The following is an 18,151-nucleotide window of genomic DNA, read 5'->3' as shown; positions in this document are numbered from 1 at the left end:
AATGAGGAAGTGCAGGAAAGTATAAGGAGAAAAAGGTTGGAGAACAGAATTGGGTTTGGCAGAGTGATGAGAAAAGTAGGCAGGAGTACAAGGAGATGCGGCAGCATGTGAACAAGGAAAAGGCATATGAGGAGCTGTATGAGAAGTTGAACACCAAGGAAGGAGAAAAGAATTTGTAGCGATTGGCCAGGCAGAGGGACTGAGCTGGGAAGGATGTGCTGCAAGTTAGAACAATAAAGGATAGAAATGGAAATGTGTTGTCTAGTGAGGAGAGTGTGTTGAGAAGATGGAGGGAGTATTTTGAGCAGCTGATGAATGGGGAAAATGAGAGAGAGAGAGAGAGAGAGAGAGAGAGAGAGAGAGAGAGAGAGGTTGGATGATTTGGAGATGCTGAATCAGAAAGTGGATAGGATAAGTAAGGAGGAAGTGAGAGCAGTGATTAGGAGGATAAGGAGTCGATTGGATCTGATGACAGAAGAGATGGCAGTGGAGTTTTTAACAAGATTGTTCAACAAGATTTTGGAAGGTGAGAGGATACCTAAGAAATGGAGAACGAATGTGCTGCTCCTGGTTTAAAAAATAGGGGAGATGTGCAGAACTGCAGTAACTACAGGGGTATAAAGTTGATCAGTCACACCATGAAGTTATAGGAAACAGTAGTGGAAGCCAGGCTGAGAGAAGAGGTGACCATCTGTGAGCAACAGTATGGTTTCATGCCAAAGAAAAGCACTACAGACACAATATTTGCTTTGAGAATGTTGATGGAGTGGTGAGGAACAGGTTGACGGACGAGGTCAGACAGGAGTCTCCATGGACTATGATGTTTGCGGATGATATTTTGATTTGTGGTGAGAGTAGGAAGCAGGTTGAGAAGAGCCTGGAAAGCTGGAGGTACGCGCTCGGGAGAAGGGGAATGAAAGTCAGTAGGATTAAGTCAGAGTACATGTGTGTGAATGAGAGGGAGGGCAGTGGAGTGGTGTGAGTGCAGGGAGAAGAGGTGGAGAAGGTGGAGGAGTTCAGGTTCCTGGGGTCAACAGTGCAAAGTAATGGCGAGTGTGTTAGAGAAGTGAAGAAAAGAGTGCAGGCAGGGTGGAGTGGGTGGAAAAGAGTGACAGGAGTGATTTGTGATAGAAGAGTATCTGCAAGAGTGAAAGGGGAAGTTTATAGGACTGTGGTGAGACCTGTGATGTTGTATGGATTAGAGACAGTGGCATTGAGTAAAAGATAGGAAGTGGAGCTGGAGGTAGCAGAGCTGAAGATGTTGAGATTTTCATTGGAAGTGATGATGAATAGGATTTTATTATAATAAACGAGTTTATTAGAGGGACAGTGCATGTAGGTCATTTTGGAGAAGATAAGGAAGGATAGATTGAGATGGTTTGGATATGCAAAAAGAAGGGACATGGGGTATTTTGGTAGGAGAATGCTGAGGATGGAGCCACCAGGAAGGAGGAAAATAGGAAGGCCAAGGAGAGGTTTATGGATGTGGTGAGGGAAGACATGCAGGTAGTTGGTTTGAAAGAGGCAGATGTAGAGGACAGAGTAGTATGGAAATGAATAAGCTGCTGTTACCCCTTATGGGAGCGGCCAAGACTAGAAGAAGAAGAAAGAAAATAAATAAATACAAGTGTGCCTGGTGTGCAGTCAGTGTTCCAATTCAACTCAAAAGTTTTCAGTAGTGTTGAGTTCAGAGCTCTGCAGCAGGCCGCTCAAGATCTTTATCTCCAAACTATGTAAACCATATCTTCATGGAGCTCATTTTGTGCACAGGAGAATTTTAATGCCGGAACAGCTTCGGGTCTTCTAGTTCAAGTGAAGGGAAAGTTTCATGCAACCCCATCTAATGATATCCTTCAACAGTTTGGGAAAAAAACACTTATGGCTGCAAAATTGATTTGTCCTAGTAGTTTTGTTCATATAGTGTATGTGCACAGAATATCTACCTTGGGATGTAACCTGTCAGATATGAATATCTATTGCAAAGAATATTAGTCAAAATCAAAATAATTCCAATGGTCCTAATGTTAATTTTGTAAATAAGAAAGCAAATAAAAAGTATTTTGTTTTTAGTGGATGGAGGATGGACTCCGTGGTCTGTCTGGTCTGACTGTTCTGCGACATGCGGTCAAGGAAATCAGATCCGCACTCGGGCCTGTATAAACCCTCCACCTCGGAACAATGGCACTCACTGTCCTGGGGCAGAGAGAGTAACACAGCGCTGCCATAATGCTCCCTGTCTTGGTAAGAAAGTCATTTTAACACTGTAGACTGTTTACAGTGAACTGTGGACTGTTTACTGAATCCGATACCTAATAATTGACAATTACTTAAAAATTAGACATTAGACATATTATGCAAAATTAAATTAAATAACCTATTATCATTATTATTATTATTATTATTATTATTATTATTATTATTATTCTATCTATCTATCTATCTATCTATCTATCTATCTGTCTATCTGTCTGTCTGTCTGTCTGTCTGTCTGTCTGTCTGTCTGTCTGTCTGTCTGTCTATCTATCTATCTATCTATCTATCTATCTATTGATTACAGTGTTATTTTTCAAGAAATATGTATTATTACACGTATTTTTTTCTTAGATGATCTGTGTCCATGGTCCAGCTGGTCTTCATGCTCACGAAGCTGTGGCGCTGGAGTGGTGTCCAGGCGTAGGCATTGTTTGTGTGAAGAGGCAGGTGATAATGCCTGCCCCGTTTCCATAGAGACAGACAGACACAGCGAGGAGACTCGCCTGTGTTACAAGAGGCCATGCCCAGGTGAGTGGGCACCATAGATATAATCAGAAGAAAATAGAATATACTGACATTGGGTAGGTATCATATAACTATCCCTCCTAAGTTTTGCACTTCCAGTGGCAAAATATAAAGCTTTTAATGGTCTTTATATTAAGCCAATGAGCAAGAAAATGAGCAAGAATTAAACAGATAAAGTATGTTAGTATTTTGTAGCCCTTTTTCTGATTTCTGTACATTCTACACACTTCTACACATGTTAAGGCTTCAAACAGTTAAAAATTTTTTATGAAACCAGACATTTCATCTTTGCATATTAGAAGAGTGTATGCTCTTTTTCTATGCAAATGTATGCTTTTGTGTGGAAATTCACTTATTAAATATGAAATTCAATAAGTGAATTTCTGACTTTCAAACATTTCCCCAAACGGTTCACTGCACTGCAGCGAACGTAAATATGCAAATAGCGACAGAAGACGTAAATTTAAACCATTTAAAGCTTAATATTTTGATTAGGCTATAATCTTTCAACATATGTAATTCTGTTTGATGTTACACTTCTACACCTGTATGCTGGATTTATTTATAATCCCACTTCCTGGTCTCACCCAGAAGAGGATGATCCTGTTTCCTTTTAAAGTTTCTTTCTCTTGTCGTGTCTAGATGTTTCTCCTCAGAGTGGCTTACTAAGTATCCAAAGATACATTTCTAATACCTGTAACGTGGATATCACCTCATATTTGTGCTCAACACTCCTATTCTTTTTAGTATGTGACAATGAATGACATCTCATGCAATTACAAATTAAATTACAAATTACAAAAAAATTGTTGGCTGGACAGAACTTTTGATATAACTGCTCTTTGTTGACAGGTTAAGGCTGTAGGTATCATGACAGACCTTTTTTTAGTACACTTACAATATAGCATTTTTAATTACTCTTAAACCAACACAGTACTAATTCAGAAAATAATCATAATCATAACAAAAATGTATTAACATTATTTTTATTTTTAGTATTAAAAAAAATCCAAAATGAGAACATTATGGTTGCACAAACCAGTGTACTCTTAGTGCCGGTCCCAAGCCTACATAAATGGGGGATATCTAGTAAAATATAGAAAGGTGTTCAATCTGCTTTCACTTAAGTGTGTTTGATCTCCATTTTTCTTTTCTTCTCTTTTCTACCCTCATAAAGACTGTCCCATGTCTGAGTGGAGTGAGTGGACACTGTGTTCCTGTGTGTCTCAGTGGCAGCAGCGCTATCGCATGCCACTGTCTCTGGCCTCCAGGGTGCAGCAATGCACAGGGATTGAAAAGCAAAGCAGAACCTGCACACCTCAAAACTGTCAGGGTGAGTCTACTGTCTTTGTGTCTGAGACTCAAAAAAAAAAAAAAAAAAAAATTATATAAATAAAAGACACTAAAACTGTTTTTCCAAATGTATATCTCACCATATTGTCCATATGGAGAATCTATATAGTGTAACCTTTGCTATCAAATGCATTTGTCCTTCTCCTGTGGTGGGTGTGTGTGTGTGTGTGTGTGTGTGTGTGTGTGTGTGTGTGTGTGATTTAGAATGTATGGAACCGTTCCAGCCGGACTGTGGTTCTCCATGTGAGAAGCAGTGCGCATTGCAAGGGCAGGCGAACGCATGCGCAGGGCAGTCAGGGTGTACAGACGGCTGCTACTGCCCTCAGGTCAGTATAACCTTCTAGACCTTTCAATTAACAAAAACATTCCCAAAAGTCATTTCATTACAGCAAAGTTGCCTCTTTAAATGTGTAGGCTTTAAAGTGCTGACCTGCAAAAAGTCTGTGTTTCTCAGCCTCAAAAACTTGATCTGCATTTTCTGTACTGAGCTCATTCAAGGGTTAAACAAACCTACTAATTCACATTAAGTCATGGAAAGGCCAGGAATATTTTGTGTAGGATGCAGTAATTTTTGTACAGTTCATTAATGGCAGAAGAGAGATATTTTTTACATCAAGCTCTAAATGTGTTTAATTTGCATTTTTATAACCTGATTGAAATTTACTTCGCATGATTGTATGTATTTAATCCATTCATTAATGATTCATTGATCTGAATATTACATGTTAACCAAATGTCCATGAAAAAATAGAATATTCCAATAAGAATTGAAGAAGACTCGAAATAGAACGGAGCATGAGCCAGAAGAAAATATTATAAGATGGTGGGCTGAGTGTTTTTTTTTTTTTTTTTGTGAGGGAAGGAAATAATGGAGAAACCTATTATTTAATTCATTTATCTTCAGTAAACACTTTGATGTGATCACTGTGGATCCTATCACACTTATTCACCCTAAGATGTGATTTGGCATAGCTAATCCATCTAGTGACATTTTTGGGAAATGCCATAAAGCTTTTAACATCAGCACAAAGTGGGTTTACAGAAATCCAGAGATTTGGATACTAATGGATAAGCCAGAGGCAGCAATAAAGAAAAATCCTCCATAAGATGACACAAGGAAGAATTTTTGTGAGGAACCATAGTTTAAAATTCACTACAGTATATAAAAGGGCCAAGTTCAGCTCTGGATGTTGTCTCAGACTTATTGGCATTTAAACCTGGCCACTGGTCTCACTAAATATGATTTTGAACATGAAATGTTAAAAAGAAAACTATGTTTTTGTAGTCAATTGACAAGAAGTACTTTCAGAAGACTTGGAATTTGCTCAGTGTGGTTTTTATTTGGTTTCAATCTTGACTTGGCCTTGATCCCCCTTAACACTTCACTGTGACTTGATCTGGTCTTAGACTAGATAGTGTTCTAGACAACAGCTCTACTGTATCCAAATAATATAATAATATACAATGTGTGCTTACAGTAGGCTCTATATGATCATGTATAAATATGAACATTTTTCAATTTAATACATTGTTTGACCCTTCTTCTGGTCTTTTCTCAGTAAAATTCACACATATGGTTGTTAGGGAGTAGGCTGGAAAAAAAAATCACCTCACATTTTATTTCCAAGAATATGAGTTTGGTGTCAGCCTGTCAACCTTACTTGGTTATTTTTATCATTGCACAAAGCAGGCTACTTAGCATAAACACAAAATATCAGTATTTTTCTTTAATCCAGAATACAGTCTGACATTTCTGCTTTTGCTTGCTGGTATTAGATTGTTTAATTATCACAAAAACTCCATGTTTCTCTGGATGCCTGCAGGGTCTACTGCAACAGAATGGGACATGTGTGCCTCCAGAACAGTGTGGCTGTGTTCACCTCGTCCATCAGGACACAGGTTCACCTATCATTATCACTGTCCCACAGGGCGGAGTTCTCAGTATTGACTGTAGCACATGGTAAGACCATCCACAACCAGCTTTTACTTCACTTGTCATCTAATTGAAAATATCAAGAGAAAGATATATATGATAATGTATGAATGATGTATGGATGATAATGTAATATGCAATATTTACTTTTATTTTAGTTTATGCCATAATGGGTCGTTGCAGTGTGATACTCGAGAATGTGAAGGTATAAACATTTTAAAATGTTTAAAAATCACTTTCTATGAATCTTAAAAGAGCTCCGTTTTTTACTTACACTCACATTTTTTATTTTGCTAGTGTTTCTCAGTGAGTGGTCAGAGTGGACCCCATGTTCTCCATGTGTTCCTTCCTCTTCACTCATCCACTCTGACTCTCCCATTGGTGATGGTGAAGTTTTTGGCGGAGGCCTAGTAATGCCTGAATCAGCTCTGGTGTCAGTTCAGAGACGTTACCGAACTTGTCTGGATGTGGACACTGGGTTGCCTGTGAGTGAGAGCGAAGGGGAATGCTCCAAACCCCTTCAGGAGGAGAGAATCTGCCCCCAATCTGACGTGTGCAAAGGTGAGCATCATACACAGTAGTATACATAAACAATCCAGCATTTGCCTAATAAGCACATCTGCACAATATTTGATTTATGGTGGATAAAGTGAATATAGTAAGTCAAAATATATTTGCATTAATAGTAACTATGATAACTATTTTTTTTATTGATTATTTTTATACTTTACTATTTATTCATAACAAAAATTACAATTATCTTTCTCTCTATGCAAACCTTTCCCATTCCAAAAAATATTTTTTAAATCCTAATGGGATTTTACCAGTGATAGATATGAGCAAATGTTATAATCGAATCAATTAGTATGTAATTTTACACATCAAACACAGGAGCTATCATCTAAATGGTTATTGTGGTCACAGGTTTTCTGATGCTTTTGTGGCATCAGTGCAATATCAAGCCCACACAACCACTATGAAATTGTTCCCTCAGATTGGGTTTTTTTCATCAAAATGACAGAAAGATCTTCCCTCAAAGATCACGTTAATGAGAATTTACTGAGTAATCACTTACCACCTAAGAGTAATTTCTTCAAAAAGTGAGTGTCAGGTTTGATGAAGATTTTGGAATTTGTTCATCAATTTGATCAATCATAAGCCTAATTTTTTTTTATTATTGTCTTAGTGTCTTATTGTCTTATAAAGTACTTATGAAATGTATATGCATTTATATAATAAGATTTATATGCATTCAAAAAGGAAACCCATTTCAGTTTAATACTGTTCACAGATATATACAGTACAATATGGTCAAAAATAATTTTAGAATTCTTCAGTATGAGAGGTGTTCTTAGGCCACTAAACATCCCTTTTTGTTCCAAAATTATAATCGTCATAATTATGTTTTAAATTGAGCAGGATTGATGTTCATAAGCCAGTGTAGAGAAACGTAAAAATTAGTTTTCAGATGAAATGCTGCAAACAACATGGGAGAAGATTCTATTGAAAATGCATGTGCTTGAAATATTCCTTCTATTCTTTCATAAAAATGCTTTATTAATGAACAAGATTTTACACTGTTTACTTACATAATCTGACTGTACAGTAAAATTCTGCATCAGTAGGTTATTTGGGAAAATAAAAATTCTATGAGGACTGTCCTTTAGGACTGTCCATGATCAAGTGTGTGGCATTGATGTATTGTCATTTGCAGACCCATGTCAGTGGAGTGTGTGGGGGTCATGGAGTGTTTGTCAGGAGCCATGTAGTGGAGGATTCCGTCAGCGTGAAAGAACAGCCCTGGCAACATACCTTGGACCACAATGTACAAGACGGCAAAGCCAATCACAGAGCTGCAACACCGGCCTCTGTCCAAGTATGAACAAACATGCATACACAGACATGCATTCTGTATAAAAAAAAATGAAAGGATGTGTGTACTGTGCAAAAATGTAACTGTGCATACACCTTAACATACACAATCACATACACATATGTCAAACACACAAAGATATCAGATGTATTGTTCTATTAAAATTAAAATGTTATTGATTTTACTGACTTTCCGTGTTGGCTCACAGGTGAGCGCTGTGAAGATAGAGGGCGGGTCTATGAGGATTCCTGTGCCAATCAGTGTCCTCGTAGTTGTACTGATCTTTGGGAGCATGTGCAGTGTCTGCAGGGGGTCTGCCACCCAGGTACAACCACCACATATTGTATATTTACAGTAAATCCAACTTTTGATCATTCTTATAAAAATGTTATGGATTTCACTTAATTTCAATAATGAGTTTCCAAAATACACACAGGAATGTTGCATTGTAAAAGCTTTTCATACTTGTAAAAAGAAGTTTTTCTACATTTTAGGATGTTATAAAGCAATATCAGTTAGACAGTACAGATTTTGTTACCCAAAATACAATGAAGTGTTTAATTCTATATATTTTTTTATTTTTTTATTATTATTATATCTATATGTATGCAGGTTGTAGGTGTCCTGATGGGTGGTTGCTGCAGGACAAGGAGTGTGTGAGAGTGTCAGCATGTCGCTGTGGGCTTCCTACAGAGAATAGCACACTTGAGTTTACACCTGGAGAGAATATCACTGTCGAGTGCAACACCTGGTAGGAACATAAGATAAGAATATATATATATATATATATATATATATATATATATATATATATATATATATATATATATATATATATATAAATACAAACATATGGATTGGGTACCTACACATGTAATGATATAAGGACTGTATTCCATCTAGCAAATATTTCCTGCACCTTCCTAAATCTTTTTGAATTTTGAAGCTAAATTTGATTTTGAAGCTAAATTTGTGAACGTTTAATGTCTACAGTGTGTGTGTGAATGGGTCACTGGTGTGTACGGACCAGCCCTGCCCCATATATGGGCCATGGGGTTCCTGGAGTGAGTGCTCGGTGTCATGTGGGACAGGACAAAGAACACGAACACGTTCCTGTGCACACACACCCGGTGGCCCAAGCTGTGAAGAGACCGCTCAGATCCAGAACTGCACGTTGCTTGCATGTCCAGGTCTGCTTAAAATGTCTATAGTGACACATGCATGCAGAGAAATACAATATATAAGTAATTAGTATATATATATAATATATGTATATATTATATTGGATGAATGAGAACTAATGACATATATAATGTCATTAGTTCTCATTTATCCAATTTTTTTTATTTTTATTTGAAGGAATTATGTGATAGGAGCTTCCATATACCCCCCATTTCCAAAAAGTTGGTATGCTGTGTAAAATGAAAATTAAAACAGAATGCTATGATTGGCAAATCTTACAAATCATTTTTTTATTCACAATAGAACATAGAAAACATTTTAAATGTTTAAACTAAGGAAATGTTAATTTTCAAGAGAGAATTAACTGATTTTTGATGGTCAATAATAAAACATTTGTTTATAAGAAGAAAATCACTGCTTTTTTTCCCCCCAACATTTTTCCCAAAGCCATTTACTTCTTTACTTCTTTTTTACCACTTTCATAGTTATTAATATATCAATTCATTTCATCTTATTATAATATATTTTGATAGATTTACTTTAAAAAACTGTAGGGTAAAGTTTTGCCCTGATTTAGTGTTGTGTGCTGTTAGCTGACTGTGTGCTAAGTGAGTGGTCCTCCTGGAGTGAATGCAGCGAATCTTGTAATGGAGGAGTGTCAGTGCGCAGGAAGACTATTCTACAGATGCCCGAGCCTGGTGGAGTGGTCTGCTCGACTCCTATTGAGCAGCACACTGCCTGCAACACCAACAGCTGTCTGCCTGGTGAGATGAATGTGTACATTTGTTCTCTATATACACATATGCACAGATTTCCATACAGACGTAAAGACAGGCAGACGCACATAATCATCATATCTTGACTTTAAAGAGTGCAACAAATCTAGTTATGGAGTCATTTAGTAATATATGTATTTATTAATTTATTCCTTTATTTTTAATAATTGTTTTATTCTGCTCAGTGCTGCAGTGAAGGAACTGAGAATTTGGATTAAGCCTAGTAAATTTTATTGACTTTTATTCATCTTCTTTCAAAGACAAGAATTAAACTTTGATTCCAATATGTTTACTACAGACACACACAACTTGAAAAACATATTCTAACAATTGTTGTAGATGCCTAAACTGATCAGCCATAGATAACAGATTTCCAAGATGGCAGGTCCTGTGGGTTTTTCTTTTTAAATGCACTGGTAAGTACCTATTAAAAGTGACCAAGAAAGACAAACAGTGACAGGGACATGGGCACCCAATGTGTTTTGATGTGCCTGGGGAGAGAAGGCTGCCCTGTCTGGTCCGAACTCATGGAAAAAAAAGTTAATGTTGTGTTTGATAGAAAGAGGGCAGAAAATAGTGCATTGCATCTTTCTGTGTATTGGGCTGTGTAGCTGCAGACTTGTCAGAGTGCCCATACTCTCCCCTGTCCACTGCTGAAAGTGGCTACAATAAGCCATTGAGAATTGGAACTACACCATGGTAAAGAGGACAATAATGTTCCGGTCTAACCAATTGTGCTTTTTTGTACATCACATGGACGGCTAGTTGCACTTGCATTGCTTGCCTGGGGTAGTGATGTCACCAGGAGGCACTATGGCAATATTTATTTACTATTGACAAGCTGGCAGAGGCAGTGTGTTGCTCTGGGCAATGTTCTACTGGAAAACCATGGGTCCTGTTTTCAGCATGTGTGAAATGTGCTGGACAATCCATGGAGGCCTCAACTTGCAGGAATTAAACTTTGCGCCAGATACCACAGCACACCTTTAAAGGTCTTGTGGGGTCCATACATCAACTGTTCAGAGCTGTTTTGCAGGGACAAGGGAAACCTACACTATATTAGCGAGTTATTATTTTATTATTATTATTATTTCAATGTTATGTCTGATTGGTGCATATATTTCCTGAGCTGTATAGACTATAAACAGATTTACTCAACTTATATGTATAACAAGCATGCCATGTTTTTAAAGAAGCTTCACAGAATGATGGTATTCTAGGGGATTTTTCTGAAATAGTAAATCAGACTACATTTTTATAATGGTGGTCAAATTTAAAAGATTCCTGAGCAGGTCTAGGTAAAAATGTGCTGTAAACAATAACCATTTTAACTTCTTTCTTGGTTTTCTTTTACAAGTACTACCTCTGAAGTTTTCTTAGTCTATGAATTAATTCATGACCGATTATGAGTCAGCCTTTGATAACCCTGTGTGTTTGACCTTTCTGACTGTAGAAAAGCCCAAGTACAGTGACTTTCCTCTGGCACTCTATCTCTCTCACACCTCAGAGAAATGAGGTCTTCAGCTACTACCATCTTCATAAATTGTAGTGTTGGACAAGCCAATTTTAAAGCTGTTAGATAAAAAATTAATGTTTTCCCAAGAGTAATAGGGGGAGTACTGCTAGTGCCATATTCATAACAGTGACTCAGCACAAGCTTTAAACTTAAATCTTTAGCATTCATTAGATTGGCTAAAATTATGTCTGTCGATTTTCTTATCTAAATAAGGCAGGCAGAGGTTATCCCAGTGAGAGGTATTTAAAATCACAATTTGTCTTAATATCTATTCTCTCCTTTTTTTTTTTTTTTCTCCTTGCCAAGAGTGTCCTCTGGGTCAGGTGTTCAGCCTATGTGCAGGTTCATGCCCGTTCTCCTGCCAGGATTTGTGGCCTGAGAGCCAGTGTGTACCAGGACCCTGCACCCCAGGCTGCGCTTGCCCCAATGGCATGGTGAGAACCTGCTTGTAGTAAAAAGTAGTGCCTCAAAACAGCTTTTTCCTACATGCCTTAGAGCAGCTCAACTCAAATCTCTTGGAACAGCATTGTACTAAATTCAGATGCATTGTATTAGCTCTGTACTAAACCCGAATGGAACGCTATTATACATAAATTGCGTAGTTTGTAAATTTCTATATGTATTTTGCCTGTTTGTATTCTTATTGAATGTCTTATACATATATATATATATATATGCATGTATATGTATGTGTGTATATATAATAGTACATTGATCAACAAATGTCTGACACATTTTGATAAATTGTGGAGTTTGAAAAAAACAACTTTTTTTTTTTACTATTATGATTATAAACAGATGCCCACTGAACCACAGATAAACACAGAAATGCTTTTTACACTTCCAACACCTTGTTTTTGCTCTAAAGTTTTTGTAGTCGAAATGCATTACAGTGCAAAAAAACTGTGTTTTTCTTTGCTCCCAGGTTATGCTTAATGGATCGTGCATTCCCTATTCTGAGTGCCCTTGTTCACCACTGTCTCTGCCGCTGGGGTTGGCCAATGTCACACTGGACCCCCTGCAGGAAGAGTTTTCCCCTGGAACCATTATACCACATCTCTGCAATGCCTGGTAATGATTCTCACTCAGTCACCCTCCCTTGTTTTCATTTCTTTTCCCTTTGGGATAGAATATTTCTGAGAGCTTATCGATTGTGAATACGTGTCATATGTCATGTGGGCACTAAGAGGACGTTGAGAGAGATGGGGTGGAAATGGATCAGTATACAGAATTCATATCAGATTGTAAATGATGTTTGCACCCACCCAGTCGGCTGGGTTATGGCAGGCTTGATAGAAAAAGGGGGCATATGGTGGCAGAATAAAATGATTGCCTCTCACATTCAACAGTCTGGTGATTAGAATGGCTGTTTTGGTATAATGCATTTTTTGGAAGATTTGGCCATTAAACTGTAGCGCACAAACAAAACAACTGCATCGGTGGATTGATGTATGCGTATAAGTCTTCTATTTTTCCTTTTTTTTGTATAGTGTTTGTGAAAATGGAATATTCAACTGTACGGCGGAGTCATGTGACAGTAAGTATCATTAGATTGTTCATTTCACTAATGACAGCAAGGCAGAAAGCTAGTAGACAGTAATCACAGTCAAAGATGGCAAAAGTACACACATCCTTCACTTAAATAGAAGTACAGATACTCATGTTTTAAAATACTCTGGTAAAAGTTGAAGAACTGACTACACTTTTTTACTAAAGTAAAGAAGTTTGGGCTCTGACATGTACTTAAGTAAAAAGTAGCCTTTACAACTACCTGTTTTAGTGTCACACTGGTAACTGGACCTCACAACATATTAATATTAGGGCTGTCAATTGATTAAATGGTTCAATCGTTATTAATCCCAAGATTGGCAAGAGTTAACTCACGATTAATCGCAACTTAATCGCCCATTTTTATCTGTTCTAAATGTACCTTCAATTAATTAATACATTTCAACTTTTTTTAACATAAACATGGACAAACATGGATACTTATGCAAATGTTTATTATTAGTAAAACCATACTTAACAAAGCATAAAGATAAAAATATTCTTGTAAATGTTTTGAAGTAATTATGTAAATTATGTAAATCATCAGGACACTAAATGGCACCTTTGCTATAACTGTACCTCTTCTAACCTCCATAAGGAATACGTAATCAGCGAATATTTGTTTTCAATGTGAATTGGTTTATTTAAAAGTAGACATTTTGAGATTTCTATTCATATATTCATTATGTCTGTGATGCACATATTTACTGAGATTCAGGTTTTTTTATTTATGTGTCTGTGAAGAGAGATGACAGAGATAGCAGAGAGCGCCCCCTGTCTTTATTTTACAAAAGCACAGCGTTTTGTTATTATTATTAGTGTATACAAATAAAAGTAGACCATTTAAAGATTTAAATTATGTATTGCTCTTATATGTATGATCAAAAAAGACAGAGTCATTTAAGTTTGTTTTGGCGTTATGACGAAAAAAAAATAGCACAAAACTCATCTGCATGTTTGTTGACCCCAGAGGTTTAGTTGTCAGATGTGTGCATCATGGCGGATTTTGGTGCTGATTTAGGCTTCGTAAATGTTTCGTAAATGTTTACCATTTATTTATTTATTTATTTTTATATCCGAGTAAAGAAAGGACATTGTCAATAATCGTGTGTTCTGCTTAAGGTTTTTATTTCACCTCTTTTACATTACTTATTTATATTTTTAATAAAAATGGTTAAACAAGTTTGCACTGCATTTATCACGCGTTAATAAAATTTGTGCCGTTAAAGTTAAATTTTGTTGCCTAATGACTGCATCCAGGCTCAACATCCACCATATAGAACACAAGCAGAGAAAAGATGATGATCAGGTGATCAGGAATGTTTCTGTTCTCAGTCATGTTTACATCACTGACTTCCTCTGTCTCATCCATGTTAACCCCATACTTTTTATTTCCTTCTAACTGTTCATTGTTATCTTCATAAACTAGTCTACGTCTGTGGTGTGTGCGAGCCAGGAAATTATACACCAGTGGTAGATTGAAAAAGCTTCACAATGACAGGAAATAGGTTGAATAAAATATTGACATTTCACCGAATAGATTAAAACTAAAATAGAGTTTTGTTTGAAAATGTAAGAAGTCAAAAGTAAATTTGTGTAGACAAAGACAGATATTTATGTAAAAATGTAGAGTGAAAGTAAAAGTTGTCTGAAAAATAAACAGTGAAGTAAAGTACTGATACAAGACAAATCTACTTAAGTACAGTAACAAAATATTTGTACTTCACTACTTTCCCACTACTGCTCACAGTACTGTTTATCCTTTTTAGATTAGAGAAGTCACTGAATACAAATACATTTGTAATGAACAGAAAATCAATAAATTATATCAGAAAACCTGCCAGAAATGGCGTATGGTTGAGACCAAAGGTGCTATTGATGTGCTGTAACATACAGTAATCAGGTGATGTCACAAAACCAGGAGTAAACTTTTCTGATTTATATTAACATTACATTAGAGACCTCTCATATATAAAGGTTTGCACAAACAAAGATTATGTTTATTAATGAGCATTTGAAAAATTGTGACTATAGAAATCATATATACTATTTATAAATCAGTAGCCAATTATATACACTGGAGAGTATTGTATGCAAGTACAAACACATGAAGGGAATTTAAATTCCTTCAGTGCACGTCTGGATTTAACAAATAGTTAACTATTTTTTGAGGTTAAGGCACTGTCAGGGTTTTTTTTTTATGTTTTATAATGATTCAAATGGTATAATGTTAAAGTTCATGATTTAAAAAAAATAGCTAGATGGATAGCTAGATAGATCTGTTTTAGTCTATGCCTGCTTCAAAAATACATGTACTAAAGAGATACACATACATATAATGATAATTTATTACATGCATATGCCACAGCACTGTCATTTAAAAGCCTGTGATTTAAGAGTATGTTACATTGATGTCTAAGTGCCATTTAAATGTCTTCATATATAATTATTGAGAAGCCTGTAACCCAACAATCACATTAGCAAGTGACAGACAGCAATTGATTTCCTGTTTCAGTTTGTGATGTGGAGCTCTGATTCTAGGTACATTTGACTTGAGGGTTTGTTTTGCCAATTTCATGCAAATAGATTATGATTGGGTAAATTTAATAACTGTAAATACATTTTTCTGACTAATGGTATGGCGCCCTTATTTGCACAAAATGAATTTAATCCTGATAGTAGTTCAACAATGGAATGGAATGGAATGGAAAGGAAAGGAAAGGAAAGGAAAGGAAAGGAAAGGAAAGGAAAGGAAAGGAAAGGAAAGGAAAGGAAAGTGATGGCTTGTGATTATAGTGTATAATGTGTATATAGGCAACAGAGTCTGTTTTCTACAAAGGGAATACAATCTGAAGAAACACAAGCCTATAGGCACAAAATTGCTTTATATAATATTACATAATTACATTTTGTGTAGTTGTAAATACACTGATTGTGCTGATGACTGTTTGTTTTAGTGGACTGTGAATGGAGCAGCTGGTCCGGGTGGAGCTCTTGTCCAGTGTCGTGTGGCTCTGGAGTGCAGAGTTCTAGTCGCGTTGTAGTGCAGCCCCGGCAGTATGGAGGACGTGAATGTGAAGGCCCCAGTCACAGAAGCAGAGTGTGTACAGGTCCTGACTGTGGTGAGAACCTTTATACCAGTTTTGAGAGCAGTTCTGTTGGGTTAGGGTTTGCAGTACTGTGAGTTAGGGGTGTACATGTTGTCTGCTTGAGCTATTGTTTGATTATAGCTATATGTCTGTGTGGAACTGTTTATTAGGATGTGTTTCTTTTGCTCTAGTGTGTCCAGAGGGAGAACGTTGGAGACGGAGCACATCTGAGTCAGAGCGCGTGTGTGAAAGAGGGTGTGTGGATATGTACAGTGCTGAACCATTGAACTGCACTGAAGTGAGCAGGCTCTCTGAGGGCTGCGTGTGTGAGGATGGGAGTTATCGTGACGCAGACGGCCGGTGTGTGATTCCTGCTCTGTGTCAGTGCGAGGCGGAGGACGGCATACTGCGAGAGGTGTATACACATATGCAAAATGCTTTTTAAAATGTTGCCAGGTTTGGCTGTCTCTAGGCGAACTAAAGCAAATGCTTATTACACTCACACACCTTAGCAAAAATACATGGAATAGTCTGACAGCTAGTGTTTGAGAGCCATCATTCACCCTCTCCAAGCAGTCATACACCCTCGAGCAATGCACATAACTATCCATCAGGAAAACTACAGCTTTGCTTTTGCACTATAATTGTATTGCTGGGGACTTTGTATATGTATCTTTCAAGGGGTCTTATTACTGGTGCTGATGGATAACTCTCCAGTGCATCTCTTATAATTACATTTATTAATAATGCATAAAATCTCAATCTCAGAGTAAGAATATACAGCATGTTTTATGGGTAGGACTTAATTAAAGCAGAAATATATTTGAAAACTTCTGTATTATCCTGTGTATAATGTGAGTTGTGTGTGTGCATTCCAGCCTGGCTCTGAGTGGGAAGAAGCATGCCAAACTTGTCGCTGTGTAAATGGCCTAAAGCAGTGTAAAGCCAGCTGCCCTCCACTTCTGTGTGACGAGGTGAGAAATCCACAGGGCTCTCTACACATAATTATTCACCTGTAACATCACTCCAGGTTGATTTATTACAAAACTTTTTTTACATACTCCTCAACACAACTTTTATTTTTATTAGTGCCACACTGTGCAGCTTTGCACCATTAATAGAAAAAATTGCAACGATTGTAAGCCATGCTGTATCTATTGCATCAGAAAGTGTCCCTAGTGTGAAAGAAGTCCCTGGAGAGCAGCAGATGCTGCTGGTTAGATTGACTCACTGTCCAGGCTACTGCTCTGGTCACATAGTGGATCCCAGATGGCAGTTCCACTGTCATGCCCCCACACCACATTCACAGAGGAAGCCAGGGCTTAACACCTCCATTGTGCTGCTTTAAAACATGTGCTCGCAGCTTGAACTCTAAAGAAGATTTTTTTTTGTTTGTATTAAGGGGAATTCAGAGTCTTGGATTCTGAAAAGGGCTTAGAACTAAACCTACCTAGTATATATATATATATTTTTTTAAACCTATTTAAACCTTCAAAAAGAAAACCTTAATTCACAATTCCTAATCCTTTTCTTAAGGGTTTTATGTTACTGTAACTCATTAAGAAATGCCCTGAATAATTAAAAAAACATATAAATAAAAAAGTTGGTCACATACAGCTTGCACAGTATAATATGAAGTTAATTGCTTTTTTACTGTTCATGACAAAAAATATATATAAAAACAGAAAACAATTACATTTCCAAACTATAAATATGTTTAATATAAGATTTACACCAATCAGCCATAACATTATAACCGGTGTATAGTGAATAACACTATATAAACTATATATAAACACTATATAAACTATATAAACTATATAATCACTCCATCAGCAGCAAGTAAACATTTTGTCCTCAAAGTTGATTTTGTCCTCAAAGCAGGAAAGATAAGCAAGCGTAAGAATTTGAGCGAGTTTGACGAGGGCCAAATTGTGATGGCTAGAAGACTGGGTCAGAACATCTCCAAAACTGCAACACTTGTGAGGTGGTCGCCTGTCTGCAGTGGTATATCAAAAGTGGTCCAAGGAAGGAACAGTGGTGAACTGGCGACAGGGTCATGGGTGGCCAAGGCTAATTGATGCACGTTGGAAGGCTGGCCCG

The 18,151-nt window shown here is 37.0% G+C and overlaps 1 protein-coding gene across 1 annotated transcript in view; it reads left to right on the top strand.

Annotated features, from left to right (window-relative positions):
• Positions 1 to 18,151, top strand: part of sspo (SCO-spondin) — an 86,920-nt gene that overhangs the window by 59,783 nt on the left and 8,986 nt on the right. Inside the window, 18 exon segments of the mRNA XM_046846134.1 lie at positions 2,071 to 2,241; positions 2,605 to 2,781; positions 3,956 to 4,111; positions 4,336 to 4,457; positions 5,955 to 6,091; positions 6,223 to 6,269; positions 6,362 to 6,625; positions 7,779 to 7,940; positions 8,146 to 8,262; positions 8,550 to 8,688; positions 8,931 to 9,127; positions 9,713 to 9,883; positions 11,718 to 11,845; positions 12,337 to 12,482; positions 12,902 to 12,948; positions 15,917 to 16,081; positions 16,240 to 16,463; positions 16,927 to 17,022. Of these exon segments, the coding sequence (XP_046702090.1) occupies positions 2,071 to 2,241; positions 2,605 to 2,781; positions 3,956 to 4,111; positions 4,336 to 4,457; positions 5,955 to 6,091; positions 6,223 to 6,269; positions 6,362 to 6,625; positions 7,779 to 7,940; positions 8,146 to 8,262; positions 8,550 to 8,688; positions 8,931 to 9,127; positions 9,713 to 9,883; positions 11,718 to 11,845; positions 12,337 to 12,482; positions 12,902 to 12,948; positions 15,917 to 16,081; positions 16,240 to 16,463; positions 16,927 to 17,022 (2,666 nt within the window).

This window comes from Silurus meridionalis, chromosome 4, assembly GCF_014805685.1.
Source record: "Silurus meridionalis isolate SWU-2019-XX chromosome 4, ASM1480568v1, whole genome shotgun sequence".
NCBI lineage: Eukaryota > Metazoa > Chordata > Actinopteri > Siluriformes > Siluridae > Silurus > Silurus meridionalis.
Note: the sequence above shows the minus strand (reverse complement) of the source record. Positions and strands in the feature narration are given on the sequence as shown.